The following is a 19,676-nucleotide window of genomic DNA, read 5'->3' on the forward strand; positions in this document are numbered from 1 at the left end:
TACGTCCACCCCTTACCTAACACTACGGGCAATTTAGCATGGCCAATTCACCTGACCTGCACATCTTTGGACTGTGGGAGGAAACCGGAGCACCTGGAGGAAACCCACGCAGACACGGGGCGAATGTGCAAACTCCACACAGTCAGTCGCCTGAGGCGGGAATTGAACTCGTGTCTCTGGCGCTGTGATTTGTATCATCAATAGTCACAGGTGAGGTGCCGGAATACTGGAAGTTGGTTGACGTGGTGCCACTATTTAAGAAGGGTGGTAAGGAAAAGCCAGGGAACTATAGACCAGTGAGCCTGACATTGGGCGAGTTGTTAGTAGGATTCCCGATAGACAGGATTTACATGTATTTGCAAAGGCAAGGACTGATTAGGGATAGTCAGCATGGCTTTGTGTAGGAAATCATGTCTCACTAACTTGAGTTTTATTTTGAAGAAGTACTAAAGAGGATTGAGGGCAGAGCTGTGGACATGATCAATACAGACTTCAGTATGGCATTCAACAAGGTTCCTCATGGTACACTGCTTAGTAAGGTTAGATCTTGTATAATATAGGGAGAACTATCCATTTCAATACAGAACTGGCTCAAAGGTAGAAGATAGAGGATGGTGGTGGAGGGTTGCTTTTCAGAATGTGACCAGTGGAATGCCACGAAGATCTGTGCTACGTCCACTGCTTTTTGTCATTTTATATTAATGATTTGGATGTGAACACGAGGAATAGTTAGTAAGTTGGCTGATTACGCCAAAACTGGAGATGTCGTGCATAGCGAAGAAGGCTACCTCAGAGTACAAAGGCATCTTGATCATCTGGGCCAATGGGCCGAGGAGTGGCAGATGAAGGTTAATTTTTAGTTAGATGTGAGGTACTGCATTTTGGGAAGGCAAATCAGGGCAGAGCTTATACACTTAATGGTAAGGTCCTGGGGAGTGTTGCTGAACAAAGACCTTGGGAATGCAATTTCATAGCTCCTTGAAAGTGGAGTCGCAGGTAGGTAGGATAGTGAAGAAGACATTTGGTATTCTTTCCTTTGTTGGTCAGAGCATGGAGTATAGGAGTAGGTAGGTCATGATGCAGCTGTACAGGACATTGGTTAGGCTACTTTTGGAATATTGCGTGCAATTCTGTTCTCTCATTTCAAAAGGATTTTGTAAAACTTGATAACAGTTCAGAAAAGATTAACAAGGATTTTGCCAGCGATGGAGGGTTTGAGCTATAGGGAGAGATGAATGGGCTGGGGCTGTTTTTCCTAGAGCATTGGAGGCTGAGTATTGACCTTTTATAGAGGTTTATAAAATCATGAGGGGCATGGTAGAATAAATAGACCATGTCTTTGCCTGGGATGGGGGAGTCCAGAACGAGAGGGCATAGGTTTGGGGTGAGAGGGAAAAGATATAAAAGGGACGAAAGCAGCAACGTTTTCATGCAGAGGGTGGAATGAGCTGCCAGAGGAGGTGGTGGAGGCTGGTACAATTACAACATAAAAACCATCTGGATGTATATGAATAGAGGGATATGAGCCAATGCTGGCAAATGGGATTAGGTTAATTTAGGATATCTGATCAGCATGGACAAGTTGGACCGAAGGATCTGTTTCTGTACTGTATATCTCTATGACTATTTACTTCTGGTCTGGTTGTGTCAACAGCACAAACTAATATTTTGTATTCCTCTGATTTTATTTATATATCATAGCAATGGTTAAGATGGTGATAATCACCCAATAATCTGTATTTATGATGTTGATTGAAGGATAGATATTGGTCAGAACACTGGGAATAACTCAACAGTTCTTCTTTGAAATAGTGTCATAGATTCCTTTATGTTCACTTGAAAAAGCAGATGGTGTCCTGGTTTAATATCCCATCAAAAAATGGCATCTCCAAAAGTACAGAGCTCATTCAGTACCACACTAGAATGTCAGCCTGGGTTTCTGTTCTTTAAAGCATTGGAATGGGTCTTGAACCTGGGACCTTATAAATCAGCGTCAACAGGTGTTACCAACAGGTGCTAACACTGGCAGTAAGAAAATTTGGATCCAGATTGGCTAACACCAGGAGGGTGGATAACTCATACTTTTGTTGGAACACTAACCTTGATTGCATCATATTACTATTTGACAATTGGTATAATGTTAAGCAAAGCAGTTCAGTTTGCTACCATTTGAATTTTACCAAAACACTTAATGCTTTACATTAGATTAGATTCCCTGCAGTATGGAAACAGGCCCTTTGACCCAACAAGTCCACACCGACCCTCTGAAGAGTAACCCACCCAGACCCATTTCCCTCTGACTAAGGCACCTTTGGGCAATTTAGTGTGGCCAATTCACCTGACCTGCACATCTTTGGACTAGAGCACCTGGAGGAAACCCACACTGTTTTGATTTACTGTTTTGATTTTATTTCTAGAAATGCAAGAATTTCATTAGTATTGAAATTTAAGGAGTCAGATTTTCTGAAGAGTGGCAATCGTATTCAGATTACCATTCCACTCCTAATTTTTTTTAACGTTAGGGAAGAACTCCACAGTTCTTTCAGGAGATTCCAATCATGGCTACTGCAAAAGTGCAGACCATAATGTCAATCCAACTGAGTCATTCTAGGACTCTTGAGGAAGAGTATTTGGAAGTGTTTAGAAAGTTAGTAGGGTATATTTAGTAGCTGTGCAGAAATTAGGATAGGTTTTTAATTGTCTACTTTTCCCTGGCTAACAATTAATTGCAGTGGAATGCTTAGAATACTCCAGATTTAAATGGATACGTTTGAAGAGTTCCAGACACACACAACTTCCCATCAGTATTTTCAATCCCTTGGAATCTGCTGGAACAGGGATTCCATGGAGTCCCAATGTATAACTCCTATTTCCATTGCAGTAATGACAATCTGGCGCTCAAAGTATAGACCAAGGTCACTTCTCCTCATATTTTCTCTAATAAAGTTTTGGTATTCTTTTGTTCCTTCCTCTTTAATAATTTGCTTTATACAGTAACATTTTACATAAATGTCAAGAACAATTGATGTGGAAATTTGAGAAACACCCTGTATGTTGTGTTAAAGTTCACCATTGCAGTGACTAAATTAAAGGTTCTTTGGTCTCCACTTCAGCAACATTTTTGGCAGTTCAACTATCTCTTCTAATGGTTGCTTCTGAAATTATAATTTACATGACCAACTGCAATAAATGAAGCAGATTTTTGTATATAATGTAAGCAATAAATAATCTTCAGTTTAATTTTCTGGCTCGTCAAGATCTGCATTTAGAACTTTTTTAAAAAGTCCAGTTTGTTAACTTTATTCAGTTTCATACCTTCTTAGATGTTGACTCTTTTGAAGAAGTGTTTTAGGGTCTTAAATAAGTTTTAAGAAAATGAGATTTGTCTAATGGAGTTACAATAAACCTTGAATAGAAGTTGAAGGAATTCACATTCATGAATATGTTTAGTATTTTAAGTGTTGGAGTCTGAAATAAGAACACAATTTATAAGCTACCTTTTACGGTGGTTAGTCTGTCTAATAATAGTGTCTTAGATAAATTTAAAACACGGTGATTAAGTTAGTGGTACTTAATGAAAAATACAATGATCGTGAGAGGGCTGGCAAATCCAACCATTTGATTTCCCCATGAACAGTAGCGATCTAGTCAAAAGTGGACCCAAAGTTGATCCATCAATTTGATTGTACTATTGTGATTTTGCAGGGCAAGGAGGATATGCCTATCTAAAAGAGTGGCTGTGGTGGGGAGGACTCCTCTCTAGTAAGTGTTTTTTTTATTACCTAATTGATTTTTAATTTGAGAATGTAACAAAAAAAAATCTTCTATAAACAGCAGCCTGTTTGACTGGCATCACATCCATGACCTTCGTCATTTATTCACTTCACCACTGCACAGTGACAGCAATATGCTCCATCCACAAGATATGCTGCAGTAATTTACCAAAACCCATTCAACAACATTTTCCAAATTGATGACGTCTATAGCTACAAAGAAAGGAGCAGCAGATGCATGGGAACACCAACATCCCCTCCAAGCCACACATCCTTCTGACTTGGAACTATATTGTCATTTCTCACTGTTCGGCCAAGATCTTGTAACCTTTTTCCTAACATCAGTGTGGATGTCCCAATACCCCAAGGACCACAGTGGTACAAGAAGCCAACTTATCACTCCCCAAGGTTAATTAAGGATGGGCAATAAATGTGTGGCCCATGTTTCCATGAACAAATGTTTTTAAAAAAACTGACAAACATGAGTGGGGTGCAGGAGCGAAGTGGAAGTGGAAGGGATGCTGAATCATCAAATTGGAATTTAGCACTCCATATGGAGTGTATGCCAGTAGTTAGGTAGTTGTCTGTAGTTGGCACACACTACTGTTCTTTCAAAGCACATTAATGACCAATTTTTCAAATATGTGCTCTTGGCATGAAATCTATCTTTTTGTGAGTGCAAATTATGAATTTGCAGGAATTCATCCTAAGATTTTTCCCAATGTACGATGCTGCAATTTTTGAATGGATTCAGGGTGTTTTCCTGTTATAATACATTCAAAAGACAAATTCAGTGTCAAACCACATTAGATTGAGTAGTGAGCCAGATTTATATAGTCAATTATTTGAAATAGTCCATGTCAAATGCAACAAGGCTGAGACAATATCCAGGCTTGGACTGAAAAATGGCAAGTACCAATGTTCTACATAAATGCCAAGCAATGACCATCTCCAAGAGAAGACAATCTAACTACCTTATCTTGACATTCATTGGTGTCACCATCACTGAATCCTCACTATCAACATCCAGGAGGTTACCATTGACCAACTGGATTTTCTATAGAAATAGGGTGGCTACAGGACTTGAACAGAGGCTAGGAATACTGCATCTAGTAACTTATCTCCTGATTCCCAGAGCTTATCTACCATCTAGAAGGCACAAGTCAGGAGTGTGATGGAATACCCCTACTTACCTGGATAAGTGCAGCTCCAAAAACATTTGACCATATCGATATAAACAGGTCCAACAGATTTGTTTCAACTCATCCATGCTGACTAAATTTCCCAAATTCCACTAATCTTACTTGCCTGCGATTGACCCATATCCCTCTAAACCTTTCATATTCATGTACCTATCCAAATGTCCTGTAGATGTTATAATTGTACATGCATCTACCACTATCCTTGGCAGTTCATTCCACATATGTGGAAAGCTCCTCAAGTTTCTTTTAAGTCTTTCATCTTTCACTTTAAAAATATGCCCTCCTATATTTGAACTTCCCCATTCAAAGGAAAAGACCTTTGCTTTTCATTTAATCTATGCCTTCAATCAGGTCACCCTTCAAACTCTATCACTGCAGTGAAAGGGTCCCAGGCTCTCCATGTATCTCAGACCCTCTAATCCTAGCAATGTCCTGGTAATTGTTTTCTGAACCCTCTTCAATTTAATCATTTCCTTCCTATTAGCAGGGTGACCAGAGCTGTACACTACTCTAAAAGTGGTCTCACCAATGTCCTGTACAACCTGCACATGATGTCCCAAATCCTATAATCACTGGTCTGAACAATGAAGACAAGCATGCTAAATGCCGTCTTAACCACTTTGTCTACCTGTGATGCAACTTTCAATGAACCGATCGATACCTGAGCCCTTAAGTGTCCCTATTTGACAACACCATCCAGGGTCCTACCATTAACTGTCTAAGTCACACCCTTGTTAGCTTTACCAAAATGCAATACCTCGCAATTATCCAGTACCCATTTGCCACTCCTCAGCCCATTGGCCCAATTGATCAAGGTCCCTTACCATCCAGAACAAAGCAGTTCACTTCATTGCCACCACATCCATTCCCTCCACTACCAAATTCCGTATCAGCATTGTGTACTATCTACACTGTCAAAATTTACCAAAGGGAGCAAACCCATAACCACTTCCATCTAGAAGGACAAAAGCAGCAGATATATGAGAACATCGCCACATGCAAGTTCTCCAAGCCACTCACCGTCCTGACTTGGAAATATTATGCCATTCCTTCACCTCTGGAATCAAAATCCTGGAAGCAGGAAAGCAGATTATTATCTGATTGGTGACAAATTGCACCTCCTTTTCTCAATGAGACTTGGGTGATCTTGTATGCCAATTGCTGAAAGTAAGCATGCAAGTGCAGCAGGTGGTGAAAGAGGCAAATGGTATCTTGGCCTTCATAGTGAGTGGATTCAAGTATAGGAGCAGGGATATCTTGTTGCAATTGTACTGGGTGTTGGTGAGACCACACCTGGGGTTTTGTGTGCAGTTTTGGTCTCCTCCTCTGGAAGCATGCTCTGGCTTTGGAGGGAATGCAACAAACATTTACCAGAATGATTCCTGGGATAACAGGACTGACCTATGAGGAGACACTAGATTGGTTAGGACTATATTCACTGATGTTCAGAAAAAACAAACGTCTCTCGTAGAAACCTGTAAATGTCCAACAGAACTAGACAGATTAAACACTGTAAGGATGTTCCCAGTGACCAGAGGGAGTTTTGAACATAGGATAGGCCATTTTAGGACTGAGATGATGAGAAATTTCTTCACTCAGTGGTGAGCATGTTGAGGCCAAATCATTGAATGTTTTCGAGAAGGAGCTAACTGTCATTCTTGGGGCTAAAGGGACCAAAAGGTATGAGGAAAATCTGGCAACAAGATAATGATTGGGATGATCAACTATGATCATATTGAATGGCGGAACAGTCTTGCAAAACTTGTGACCGATACTGTACAAAATACTACACCTCATTTATCATGAGCCAAGCTTGAAGCATAATGAGTTTGATGGCACTGCTTTCATTTTTCCATCAGATCCTTCAGAATGCCACTGTAGAATCTTTATAGCACAAAAGACAGCTATTTAGCATGTTGTAGAATCATAGAGATGTACAGCACAGAAACAGGTCCTTCAGTCCAACTTGTTCATGCAATAAGATATACTAAATTAGTCTAGTCCCATTTCCCAGCATTTAGCCCGTGTCCCCCTCAACCCTTCATGTTCATATACCAATCCAGATGCCTTTTAAATGTTGCAATTGCACCAGCATCCACTACTTCATCTGGCAGCATATTCCATACACACACCACTCTGTGCATGCAAAAGTTGCCCCTTAGGTCCCTTATATCTTTTCCCTCTCACCTTTTAAACCTACGCCCTCTAGTTCTGTACTCCCTCATCTCAGGGAAAAGGCCTTGTCTATTAACTTTTCCATGCCCCTCATGATTTTATAAACCTCTAAGGTCACCCCTCAGCTTCCACCCTATGGAAAACAGCCCTAGCCTATTCAACCTCTCCCTATAGTTCAAACCCTCTGACCCAGGCAAAATATTTCTAAATGATTTCTAAATTATTTCATGTTTCATAACATCCTTCCTATAGCAAGCATACCAGAATTGCTCACACTATTCCAAAAGTGGCCTACCCAATGTCCTGTACATGCTGCAACATGACCTCCCAACTCTTCTATTCAATCCACTGACCAGCAAGAGAGAGCATAATAAATGTCGTCTTCACTATCCTATCTGCCTGTGACTAAACTGTCAAGGAGCTATGAACCTGCATTCCAAGGTCTTTGTTCAGCAGCACTCCCCAGGACCTTACCATTAGGTGTATAAATCCTGCTAAGATTTGCTTTCCCAAAATGCAGCACCTCATATTTATCTAAATTAAACTCTATCTTCCACTCTACTCTGAGGTAACTTTCTTCACCGTCCACTACACCTCTGATTTTGGTGTCATCTGCAAACTTAATAACCATATCTCCTATATTCACATCCAAATCATTCATATAGATGACGAAAAGCAGTGGACCCAGCACTGATCCTTGTGGCACACTGCTGGTCACAAGCCTCCAGTCTGAAAAGCAGCCCTTCTGTCTTCTACCTTCTGGCTGTTGTGCCAAAAACAGTTTGAAAACACTCCATATTCAACATCTTTTAGATGAGATTAGATTAGATTAGATTTTTTTTAGATTAGATTACTTAGTGTGGAAACAGGCCCTTCGGCCAAACAAGTCCACGCCGCCCCGTAACCACCCATACCCCTACATCTACATCTACCCCTTACCTAACACTATGGGCAATTTAGCATGGCCAATTCACCTGGCCTGCACATCTTTGGACTGTGGGAGGAAACCGGAGCACCCGGAGGAAACCCACGCCGACACGGGGAGAACGTGCAAACTCCACACAGTCAGTCGCCGGAGGCGGGAATTGAACCCAGGTCTCCGGCGCTGTGAGGCAGCAGTGCCGCCCACAAATCTATTTGATTTCATTAAAACAAACAGGATAATGAGGCCTGAATAGAGTTGACGTAGACAAGATGTTTCCACCAGTAGGAGAGACTAGAACCTGATGTTCTTATTAATAAGTTGATCAGTAGTCATGAGGGGATAACAGGAAAGTAGAGTTGAGAAACGTAATAGCCACAATTGAATAGTGGAGCAAACTTGATGGGCTGAAAGGCTTAATTCTGCTCCTATATCTTAGAGCCATAGAGATGTACAGCATGGAAAACGACCCTTCGGTCCAACCTGTCCATGCCAACCAGATGTCTCAACCCAATCTAATCCCACCTGCCAGCACCCAGCCCATATCCCTCCAAACCCTTCCTATTCATATACCCACCCAAATGTCTCTTAAATGTTGCAATTGTACCAGCTTCCACTCCATCCTCTGGCAGCTCATTCCATGCACTTACCACCCTCTGCGTGAAAAAGTTGCCCCTTAGGTCTCTTTTATATCTTTCCCCTCTCACTGTAAACCTATGCCCTCTAGTTCTGGACTCCCCCCACCCCAGGGAAAAGACTGTCTATTTATCCTATTCATGCCTCTCATTTTGTAAACCTCTAAGGTCACCCCTCAGCCTCCGACGCTCCAAGCAAAACAGCCCCAGCCTGTTCAGCCTCTCCCTGTAGCTCAAATCATCCAACCCTGGCAACGTCCTTGTAAGTCTTTTCTGAACCCTTTCAAGTTTCACAACATCTTTCCGATAGGAAGGAGACCAGAATTGCACACAATATTCCAACAGTGGCCTAACCAATGTCGTGTACAGTCGCAACATAACCTCCCAACTCCTGTACTCGATACTCTGACCAATAAAGGAAAGCATACCAAACGCTGCCGTTACTATCCTATCTACCTGTGACTCCACTTTCAAGGAGCTATGAACCTGCACTCCAAGGTCTCTTTGTTCAGCAACGCTCCTAGGAACTTACCATTAAGAGTATAAGTCCTGCTAAGATTTGCTTTCCCAAAATGCAGCACCTCGCATTTATCTGAATTAAACTCCATCTGCCACTTCTTAGCCCATTGGCCCATCTGGGCCAGATCCTGTTGTAATCTGAGGTAACCCTCGTCGCTGTCCACTACACCTCCAATTTTGGTGTCATCTGCAAACTTACTGACTGTACCTCTTATGCTTGCATCCAAATCATTTATGTAAATGACAAAAAGTAGAGGACCCAGCACCGATCCTTGTGGCACTCCACTGGTCACAGGCCTCCAGCCTGAAAAACAGCTGTCCACCACCATCCTCTGTCTTCTACCTTTTGAGCCAGTTCTGTATCCAAATGACTAGTCCTCCCTGTATTCCATGAGATCTAACCTTGCTAATAAGTCTCCCATGGGGAACCTTGTTGAACGCCTTATCGAAGTCCATATAGATCACATCTCCTGCTCGGCCCTCGTCAATCTTTGTTACTTCTTCAAAAGATTCAATCAAGTTTGTGAGACATGATTTCCTATGCACAAAGCCATGTTGAATATCCTTAATCAGTCCTTGCATTTCCAAATACATGTACATCCTGTCCCTCGGGATTCCCTCCAACAACTTGCCCACCACTGAGGTCAGGCTCGCGATCTATAGTGCCCTGGCTTATCTTTACTGCCCTTAAACAGTGGCACCACCACGTTTGCCAACTTCCAGTCTTCCAGCACCTCACCTGTGACTGTCGATGATACAAATATCTCAGCAAGAGGCCCAGCAATCACTTCTCTAGCTTCCCACCGAGTTCTCGGGTACACCTGATCAGGTCCTGGGAATTTATCCACCTTTACCCGTTTCAAGACATCCCACACCACCTCCTGTCTAATCTGGACATTTTGCAAGGTGGCACCATCTATTTCCCTACAGTCTATATCTTCCATATTCTTTTCCACAGTAAATACTGATGCAAAATATTCATTTAGTATTTCCCCCATTTTCTGTGGTTCCATGCAAAGGCCGCCTTGCTGATCTTTGAACTGTCCTATTCTCTCCCTAGTTACCCTTTTGTCCTTAATATATTTGTAAAACCCCTGTGGATTCTCCTTAATTCTATTTGCCAAAGCTATCTCATGTCCCCTTTTTGCCCTCCTGATTTTCCTCTCAAGTATACTCCTACTTCCTTTATACTCTTCTAAGGATTCACTCGATCTATCCTGTCTATACCTGACATGTGCTTCCTTCTTTTTCTTTACCAAACCCTCAATTTCTTTAGTCATCCAGCCTTCCCTTTCACCCTGACAGGAATATACTTTCTCAGGATTCTTGTTATCTCATTTCTGAAGGTTTCCCATTTTCCAGCCGCCCCTCTACCTGCAAACATCTGCCTCCAATCAGCTTTCGAAAGTTCTTGCCTAATACCGTCAAAATTGGCCTTTCTCCAATTTAGAACTTCAACTTTTAGATCTGGTCTATTCTTTTCCAATATTATTTTTAAACGAATAGAATTATGGTCGCTGGCCCCAAAGTGCTCCCCCACTGACACCTCAGTCACCTGCCCTGCCTTATTTCCCAAGAGTAGGTCGAGCTTTGCACCTTCTCTAGTAGGTACATCCACATACTGAATCAGAAAATTGTCTTGTACGCACTCTCCATCTAAACCTTTAACATGATGGTCGTCCCAGTCGATGTTTGGAAAGTTAAAATCCCCTACCATAACAACCCTATTATTCTTGCAGATATCTGAGATTTTCTTACAAGTTTGTTTCTCAATTTCCCTCTGACTATTAGGGGGTCTATAGTACAATCACAATAAGGTAATGTATTTCCGGGAATATCCTGCCTCAGCACAGCTGTAATGCTATCCCTTATCAAAAATGCCACTCCCCCCCCCCCCCCCCCCCTCTTTTGCCCCCCCTTTCTATCCTTCCTGTACCATTTGTATCCTGGGACATTAAGCTGCCAGTCTTGCCCATCCCTGAGCCATGTTTCTGTAATTGCTATGATATCCCAGTCCCTTGTTCCTGACGTCCGTCCGTCCATCCGTCCTTCCTCAACTGTACCAGTCTCAGATTGATCTCTTTCCTCACTATCTCCCTGGGCCCCCCATAGCCCGCGCTCCCCACCTTACCAGTTTAAATCATCCCAAGCAGTTCTAGCAAATCTCCCTGCCAGTATATTAGTCCCCTTCCAATTTAGGTGCAATCCGTCCTTCTTGAACAGATCACTTCTACCCCAAAAGAGATTCCAATGATCCAAAAATGTGAATCCTTCTCCCATACACCAGCTTCTCAGCCATGCATTCATCTGCTCTATCCTCCTATTCCTGATCTCGCTAGCTCATAGCACTGGGAGTAATACAGATATTACTAACCTTGAGGACCTCCTTTTTAAATTTCTGCCTAACTCTCTAATCTCCCTTCAGAATCTCAACTTTTTCTCTTCCTTTTATCGTTGGTTCCAATGTGGACACTAATCTCTTGCTGGCCCCCTTCCCCTGTGAGAACATTCTGCACCCTGTGAGACCTACTTGATCCTGGCACCAGGGAAACAACACACCATTCTGCTTTTTCTCTGGCCACAGAAATGTCTGTCTGTACCTCGGACTACAGAATCCCCCAACACAATTGATCTCTTGAAAGCCGACGTACCCCTCGTTGCATTAGAGCCAGTCTCAATACCAGAAACTTGGCTGCTCGGGCTACGTTCACCTGAGAATCCATCACCCCCTACATTTTCCAAAACAGCATATTTCTTTGAAATGGGTATTTCCACAAAAGACTCCTGCCCTAGGTGCCAACCTCTCTTTCCCCTTCCTGGAGTTAACTCATCTATGTGACTGTGTATCTGAGACTTTCCCCCTTTCCTATAACTGCCATCCATCACATACTGTTGCTGTTGCAAATTCCTCATCGTTTCTATCTGTCTCTCCAACCAATTCACTTGATCTAATAAGATTCACATCCAACAGCATTTATGACAGATATAATCAGCAGTAACCCTTAAACTCTCTTTAAACTCCCACATCTGACAAGAAGTATATATCACTGCAAAGGCCATTTTTGCTCCTTCACAATCTACAGACCCAGGAAATAACACTGTGTTATTCCTCCACAAAATACTGCACCTTATGGTGTTATGATCTGGCACTTGCACACTGTCAACTTTCTTTAATCTACAATGGAAAGTTATTCGTTTAGCAGCATGAAACTACCTCTTGCTGAGAAACTTTCTAAAGGAATTGTAAAGGTTTTCTAAAAACCTCAATCCATTTGTTCTGTGTATCCTGAAACTTGGAGTGTGACTGTCTTCCAGATTTTACTACTTGTGATGTGATAATATACTAGGAACATGAGTGGACATATCTTCTGGTATTCAGTGAGATCCTCTATACCTCAATGATATCCACCCACTTTAATTTCTTAACCCATTCTTAACAAAAATCTACACAATTCAGTTACAACATTTTCAGCTGGTCTACCCTGAACAGTGTTTTGGGAAGGAATGCTCCACATTTCTGCTACACGTTTTGTGTAGCTAGGAGATTAACGAAATCGTCCTTGAAATTCTATTGTGGTTTTTGAAGGAATGTCTCCTTGGACTCCCACAACCAAACAAAATAATTTCTCTCTTATCCATCCTTTATTACCTCCTGTAGGTTATCCTTTGACCTAGTATACAGAAGGGAGTACAACCCAATTTGGTAAAAACAATGACTGCAGATGCTGGAAACCAGATTCTGGATTAGTGGTGCTGGAAGAGCACAGCAGTTCAGGCAGCATCCAAGTAGCTTCGAAATCGAAGCTTTATTCCTGATGAAGAGCTTTTGCCCGAAACGTCAATTTCGAAGCTACTTGGATGCTGCCTGAACTGCTGTGCTCTTCCAGCACCACTAATCCAGTACAACCCAATTGTTAAGGTCTATTCACCCTGCAAAATTGCCAGGAGTCCCAAAAACAATTCTCTTTTTGCACTTGACTTCTGGTTCTTATCAAAGACCCGGTGTAAGCTGTTCAGATCACAGCTTTGTATCAGTAGTAAGCTGAGCCACTTTTGCTATTTTGTCTTGCAGAATGTTGCGGTACCATCTAGTGATGTTCTTCTGGAAGTTTCAACTTCTGTTATTGTGTGTGAAATGTTTGACAGAAGAGTGGCCACATAACTGCAAGGTTTTAAGAAACCGCTGCAGAATTCAAAATCAATTGCAAGAGTTACTTTTAAAGTGCAAAACCTGGTATAAATAATATTCCTTGCCCAGATTGTGGTTCCAACCCTCCAGAATCACTTAGTCTCTAGCCGAAAATTATTTTGCGAGACATTGCTCTGAGTGACACTGGAGAAAAGTCATGGAAACATATAAATAAAAAAAGTCCATTTTCTTTGAAAACATCTGTTTTATTGTCATAGCAAGGGAATCAATCAGTTGAGTTATCAATTTAGTGAGTTGAGGGTCTTGCCCATCAGGTAGAAAATGAATAGAAACCCTGTAATGCTTCTCTCTGGGATGTCTGATAATATTAACGTTGCACTGGACATTTATCTGGACAGAATTAAACCTGTAAACTTCTCCCTTCAAGCATTTATTCAATTCCCCTCTGAAAATTACTGAGTATGCTTCTATCTTTTTGGCAATGCATTCTGGATCACTACTTGGTGCGAAAACTTTATTGACTTCATTTTACCTCTGGTTCTTTTACATTGTCTCTAATCTGTGTCCTCTGGTTACCGGTCCTTCTGCCACTCAATCAAAACTCATCATGATTTTGCTTGCCTCTACATAACCCCATATATAAATGCAAAATAAATCTCCTTCTGAGTATTCTTCTTTGGGTCTCTGTTCCAAAGTCAAAGTCATGTTTTCACTACCAGTTAACTGACTGTCAATTAGTACTGTCCAACTTGTAGTCCTTTCAGGTCTGTCCTGTGAATGTAGCTCTAAAGGCCTACAGGCAACAAGCTTAATATGTATCAAAAACAGAATATGCTGGAAAAGCTCAGCAAGCCTGACAGCATCTATGAAGAGAAATCAGAGTTAATGTTTTGGATCCAGTGACCCTTCCACAGAACTGATAGCAAGGAAAAAGTGATTTATATGCAGAACTGATTTATATGCAGACGATAATATGGTAGGGGAGTGAGTAAGGAGTAAATTATAGGTCGAAATACAGCCAAAAGAACAGTTGGACAGACAAAGGAGTGGCTAACAATCAGACCAGGAGAATGAATGGCTGCTAATAGAAACTAATAGTGGCTAACAATAGGTTGTCTATAATAGCAGACCATTATGATGATAAAGCCTGGTCTGTGGTGGATGGAGTAAGGATATGGGAGAAGATGCCTCAGGCCCTATAGTTGTTGAACTCTGTAGAGTCCAGAAGGCTTTAGAGTTCCCAAGCAGAAAATGAGGTGTTGCTCTTCCAGCTTGCACTGAGCTTCACTGGAGCACAGCAGCATGCCTGAACAAGCTCCATATGGGCAGCACGGTGGCACAGTGGTTAGCACTACTGCTTCACAGCGCCTGAGACCTGAGTTCAATTCCTGCCTCAGGCGACTGACTGTGTGGAGTTTGCACATTCTACCCATGTCTGCATGGGTTTCCTCTGGGTGCTCCGGTTTCCTCCCACAGTCCAAAGATGTGTAGGTTAGGTAAATTGGCCATGCTAAATTGCCTGTAGTGTTCGGTGCAGAGGTAAATGTAGGGGAATGGGTCTGGGTGGGTTGCGCTTCAGCGGGTCGGTGTGGACTTGTTGGGCCGAAGGGCCTGTTTCCACACTGTAAGTAATCTAATATGTATCTCCCATAAAAGTAATATCATTTGAGATGGTTCAGAAGATTGAACATTTTTGAATTTGCAACAAGTTTAGATAAAGAATAGAGCACAGTAAGAAACAAAATTTGCAACCTTAGTTTGCATAATTCCTTGAGTCTAAACTTACACCAAATTGTATTTTGTTTTACAGTGGGTGCTGGGGAAGCTGCTAACTTTGCTGCCTATGCTTTTGCACCTGCTACACTGGTTACACCATTGGGTGGGCTAAGTGTTCTTATAAGGTATGTTTTTATTAATGCAACAGTTGGAATACTGTTTAAAAACAAAGCACATTTTTGTGGTTGTAAATGAGGCTCAATCGGATCAGGTTATGATGTTTAGTGAATAGCCAGCCAACACTTGGCAGTTTCAGCTCATTAAACCATCTTGCTATCAGTCACCTTGATATGTTTACAACAGTGGGGCTACACTCCAGGTTAAGGTAATGTCTGCAGAAGAGAAGGGGGATAGCTTTTACATGAGTTAATTGCAGGCAATCAAATTATGTACGGTAACCTAAATAACCAACTGTCCTGTTCTGATCCTTGCTGATGATTGTTATAGAGCCATACTATTGTATTAAATTTCTTAGTAGAAATTAATCCTTATGAAAATTGGACACTGTTTTTCTCTGTCGAACTCCATTTCCCTGCAGTTAAAGTATGACAAGTATAGCAGTTATTTACTTGACCTATTTTCTAACCAGGTAAAAACAATGACTGCAGATGCTGGAAACCAGATTCTGGATTAGTGGTGCTGGAAGAGCACAGCAGTTCAGGCAGCATCCAAGTAGCTTCGAAATCGACGTTTCGGGCAAAAGCCCTTCATCAGGAATAAAGACAGTGAGCCTGAAGCGTGGAGAGATAAGCTAGAGGAGGGTGGGGGTGGGGAGAAAGTAGCATAGAGTACAATGGGTGAGTGGGGGAGGGGATGAAGGTGATAGGTCAAGGAGGAGAGGGTGGAGTGGATAGGCGGAATAGGAGATAGGCAGGTAGGACAAGTCCGGACAAGTCATGGGGACAGTTACTGAGCTGTGAGTTTAGAACTAGGGTGAGGTGGGGGAAGGGGAAATGAGGAAACTGTTGAAGTCCACATTGATGCCCTGGGGTTGAAGTGTTCTGAGGCGGAAGATGAGGCATTCTTCCTCCAGGCGTCTGGTGGTGAGGGAGCAGCGGTGAAGGAGGCCCAGGACCTCCATGTCCTTGGCAGAGTGGGAGGGGGAGTTGAAATGTTGGGCCACGGGGTGGTGTGGTTGATTGGTGGGGGTGTCCCGGAGATGTTCCCTAAAGCGCTCTGCTAGGAGGCGCCCAGTCTCCCCAATGTAGAGGAGACCGCATCGGGAGCAACGGATAAAATACATTAGTGGATGTGGAAGGTTCCTTTTAGGGCCTTGGAGAGAGGTGAGGGAGGAGGTGTGGGCGCAGGTTTTACAGTTCCTGCGGTTGCAGGGGAAAGTGCCAGGATTGGAGGGTGGGTTGTTTGGGGGCGTGGACCTGACCAGGTAGTCGTGGAGGGAACGGTCTTTGCGGAAGGCGGAAAGGGGTGGGGAGGGAAATATATCCCTGGTAGTGGGGTCTGTTTGGAGGTGGCGGAAATGTCGGCGGATGATTTGGTTTATGCGAAGGTTGGTCTGGTGGAAGGTGAGCACCAGGGGCGTTCTGTCCTTGTTACAGTTGGAGGGGTGGGGTCCGAGGGCGGAGGTGCGGGATGTAGACTAGATGCGTTGGAGGGCATCTTTAACCACGTGGGAAGGGAAATTGCGGTCTCTAAAGGAGGAGGCCATCTGGTGTGTTCTGTGGTGGAACTGGTCCTCCTGGGAGCAGATCCGGCGGAGGCGGAGGAATTGGGAATACGGGATGGCATTTTTGCAAGAGGTAGGGTGGGAAGAGGTGTAATCCAGGTAGCTGTGGGAGTCGGTGGGTTTGTAAAAAATGTCAGTGTCAAGTCCGTTATCATTAATGGAGATGGAGAGGTCCAGGAAGGGGAGGGAGGTGTCAGAAATAGTCCAGGTAAATTTAAGGTCAGGGTGGAATGTGTTGGTGAAGTTGATGAATTGCTCAACCTCCTCGCGGGAGCAGGAGGTGGCACCAATGCAGTCATCAATGTAGCGGAGGAAGAGGTAGGGAGTGGTGCCGGTGTAATTACGGAAGATCAACTGCTCTACGTAGCTAACAAAGAGACAGGCATAACTGGGGCCCATACGTGTGCCCATGGCTATCCCTTTGGTCTGGAGGAAGTGGGAGGATTCAAAGGAGAAATTGTTAAGGGTGAGGACCAGTTTGGCCAAACGAATGAGAGTGTCGGTGGAAGGGTACTGTTGGGGACGTCTGGAGAGGAAAAAAACGGAGGGCTTGGAGGCCCTGGTCATGGCGGATGGAGGTGTAGAGGGATTGGATATCCATGGTGAAGATGAGGCGCTGGGGGCCAGGGAAACAGAAATCTTGGAGGAGGTGGAGGGCATGGGTGGTGTCTCGAACGTATGTGGGGAGTTCCTGGACTAGGGAGGATAGGACAGTGTCGAGATAGGTAGAGATGAGTTCAGTGGGGCAGGAGCATGCTGAGACAATGGGTCGGCCAGGGCGATCAGGCTTGTGGATCTTGGGAAGGAGGTAGAACCGGGCAGTACGGGGTCCAAAAAGTTACTGCAAAAATGGGCAGATGATCATGAGATAAAAACACAAGAAGAGAAGTAGGTACACTACCCTTTGAATGCGAGACTGACATAAGATTGATGGTCTAGATTAGGGTGGTGCTGGAAAAGCACAGCAGGTCAGGCAGCATCCGAGAAGCAAGAAAATTGACATTTTGGGCAAAAGCCCTTCGCTGAGTATCTTAACTTCATCCAATGACTTTGTTTTCATGACTCTTTATCATCTTGTCTGACAAAAATCTGTCTTTAAAGCAATGCAGAATGGGATCATAAGATGTGCATCAGATCAATTTTTTATGGTGCAACATATCCCATTCCATGAAATTGAATGTAAAATTGGCAAACCAGTGTCATAGTCATCGTCATAGAAACGTACAGCATGGAAACAGACCCTTTGGTCCAACTTGTCCAGGCTGACCAGACATCCTAACCTAATCTAGTTCTATTGCCAGCTCTTGGCCCATGTCCCTGTAAATCCTTCCTATTCATGTACTCATCCAAATGCCTTTTAAATGCTGTAATTGTACCAGCCTCCTCCACTTCCTCTGGCAGCTCATTCCATACATGCACCACCCAGTGTGAAAAAGTTGCCCCTTAGGTCCCTTTTTAAATCTTTCCCTCCTCACTCTAAACCTATGCCCTCCAGTTCTGGATTCCCCACTCTGGGGAAAAGCCCCTCATGATTTTATAAACCTCTACAACCTCTCGGCCTCTGTTCCTGGGAGAAAACACCTAGCCTATTCAGTCTCTTCCTATACCTCAAATCCTCCAACTCTGGCAACATCCTTGTAAATCTTTTCTGAACCCTTTAAAATTTCACAACATCCTTCCTATAGTAGGGAGACTGGAATTGCATGCAATATTCCAGAAGTGGCCTAACCAATGTCCTGTACATTCGCAACATGACTTCCCAATGCCTAGTGATTGTCTTTTTTATTAGATTAGATTCCCTACAATATGGAACCAGGCCCTTTGGCCCAATAAGGGCACACCGACCCTCAGTAATCCACCTAGACCCATTCCCCATATTTACCCCTGACTAATGCACCTAACACTATGGGCAATGTAGCATGGCCAATTGACCCAACTTGCACATCTTTGGATTTCCTGCAGAAAAATTGTTTTGTTGGCCAAATGTAAGATAAAGCCTTCTCCTTGGCTACATCCTTCCACAACCTCCCTGCAAGTTGGCTCCTGCTTTACCACAATATATTGATGTGGCCCTACAACAGAATCAGAGTTTTACTGTGCTGTTTCAGGACCTGTTTATCCCATAACATTGAATGGATCCTTGCCAAAAATGTTAAAACTTTAACCAATCTTTGGTTCACTGCATTACTGAGGAACTTCACAAGTAGGTGAACTTATTCATTGTAATGAGTGAATTTAAAGTATAAAATTATTTATAGCTCAGCACTAGTTGGTAGTAAATATGACAAAAATTTTCACAAGTTAAATGAGGATGTTACAAAAGTGCAGGTAGGCCAAATTAATGTAGCATGTTAAAATAGTGGTATACCTAATCTGCACTGCATCTGACCTGTTGTTCCCGACACCTAAACACAAAATTCTAAACTACCCAAAAATTGGATTTGTAGTGTGCATTCATATGAACGGTATAGAACTCTCTAATGTTTAAATACTTATACAGCAATGTCCTGACAATTTTCCATTTTTGTAATTCACAGTGCCATTCTTTCATCATATATTTTAAATGAGCGTCTGAACATTCATGGCAAGTTAGGGTGTATTCTGAGCATTGTAGGATCAACAATAATTGTGATCCATTCACCAGAAGAGGAAGGAATCAATTCTTTGCATGAGATGGAAGAAAAGCTGAAAGAGACCGGTATGGTTTAGAAGTACTGTAATGTGGTATTTTTGTACATTAAGAAATTATATTTGAAGTAGTGAAGACCCTTAAACCTACTCATTTCTAATTGACACTGCAAGAATATTTGAACGGACCATTTTTGTAGTTTAGAACTAAC

The 19,676-nt window shown here is 42.8% G+C and overlaps 1 protein-coding gene across 1 annotated transcript in view; it reads left to right on the top strand.

Annotated features, from left to right (window-relative positions):
* LOC140482310 (magnesium transporter NIPA2-like) overlaps positions 1-19,676 on the top strand; it is a 33,781-nt gene that overhangs the window by 11,126 nt on the left and 2,979 nt on the right. Inside the window, exons 3-5 of the mRNA XM_072579587.1 lie at positions 3,706-3,762; positions 15,187-15,277; positions 19,374-19,534. Coding sequence (XP_072435688.1) covers positions 3,706-3,762; positions 15,187-15,277; positions 19,374-19,534 — 309 coding nt within the window. The remainder of the gene's footprint in view (positions 1-3,705; positions 3,763-15,186; positions 15,278-19,373; positions 19,535-19,676) is intronic.

Source organism: Chiloscyllium punctatum, chromosome 1 (genome assembly GCF_047496795.1).
Source record: "Chiloscyllium punctatum isolate Juve2018m chromosome 1, sChiPun1.3, whole genome shotgun sequence".
In the NCBI taxonomy this organism is placed as follows: Eukaryota; Metazoa; Chordata; class Chondrichthyes; order Orectolobiformes; family Hemiscylliidae; genus Chiloscyllium; species Chiloscyllium punctatum.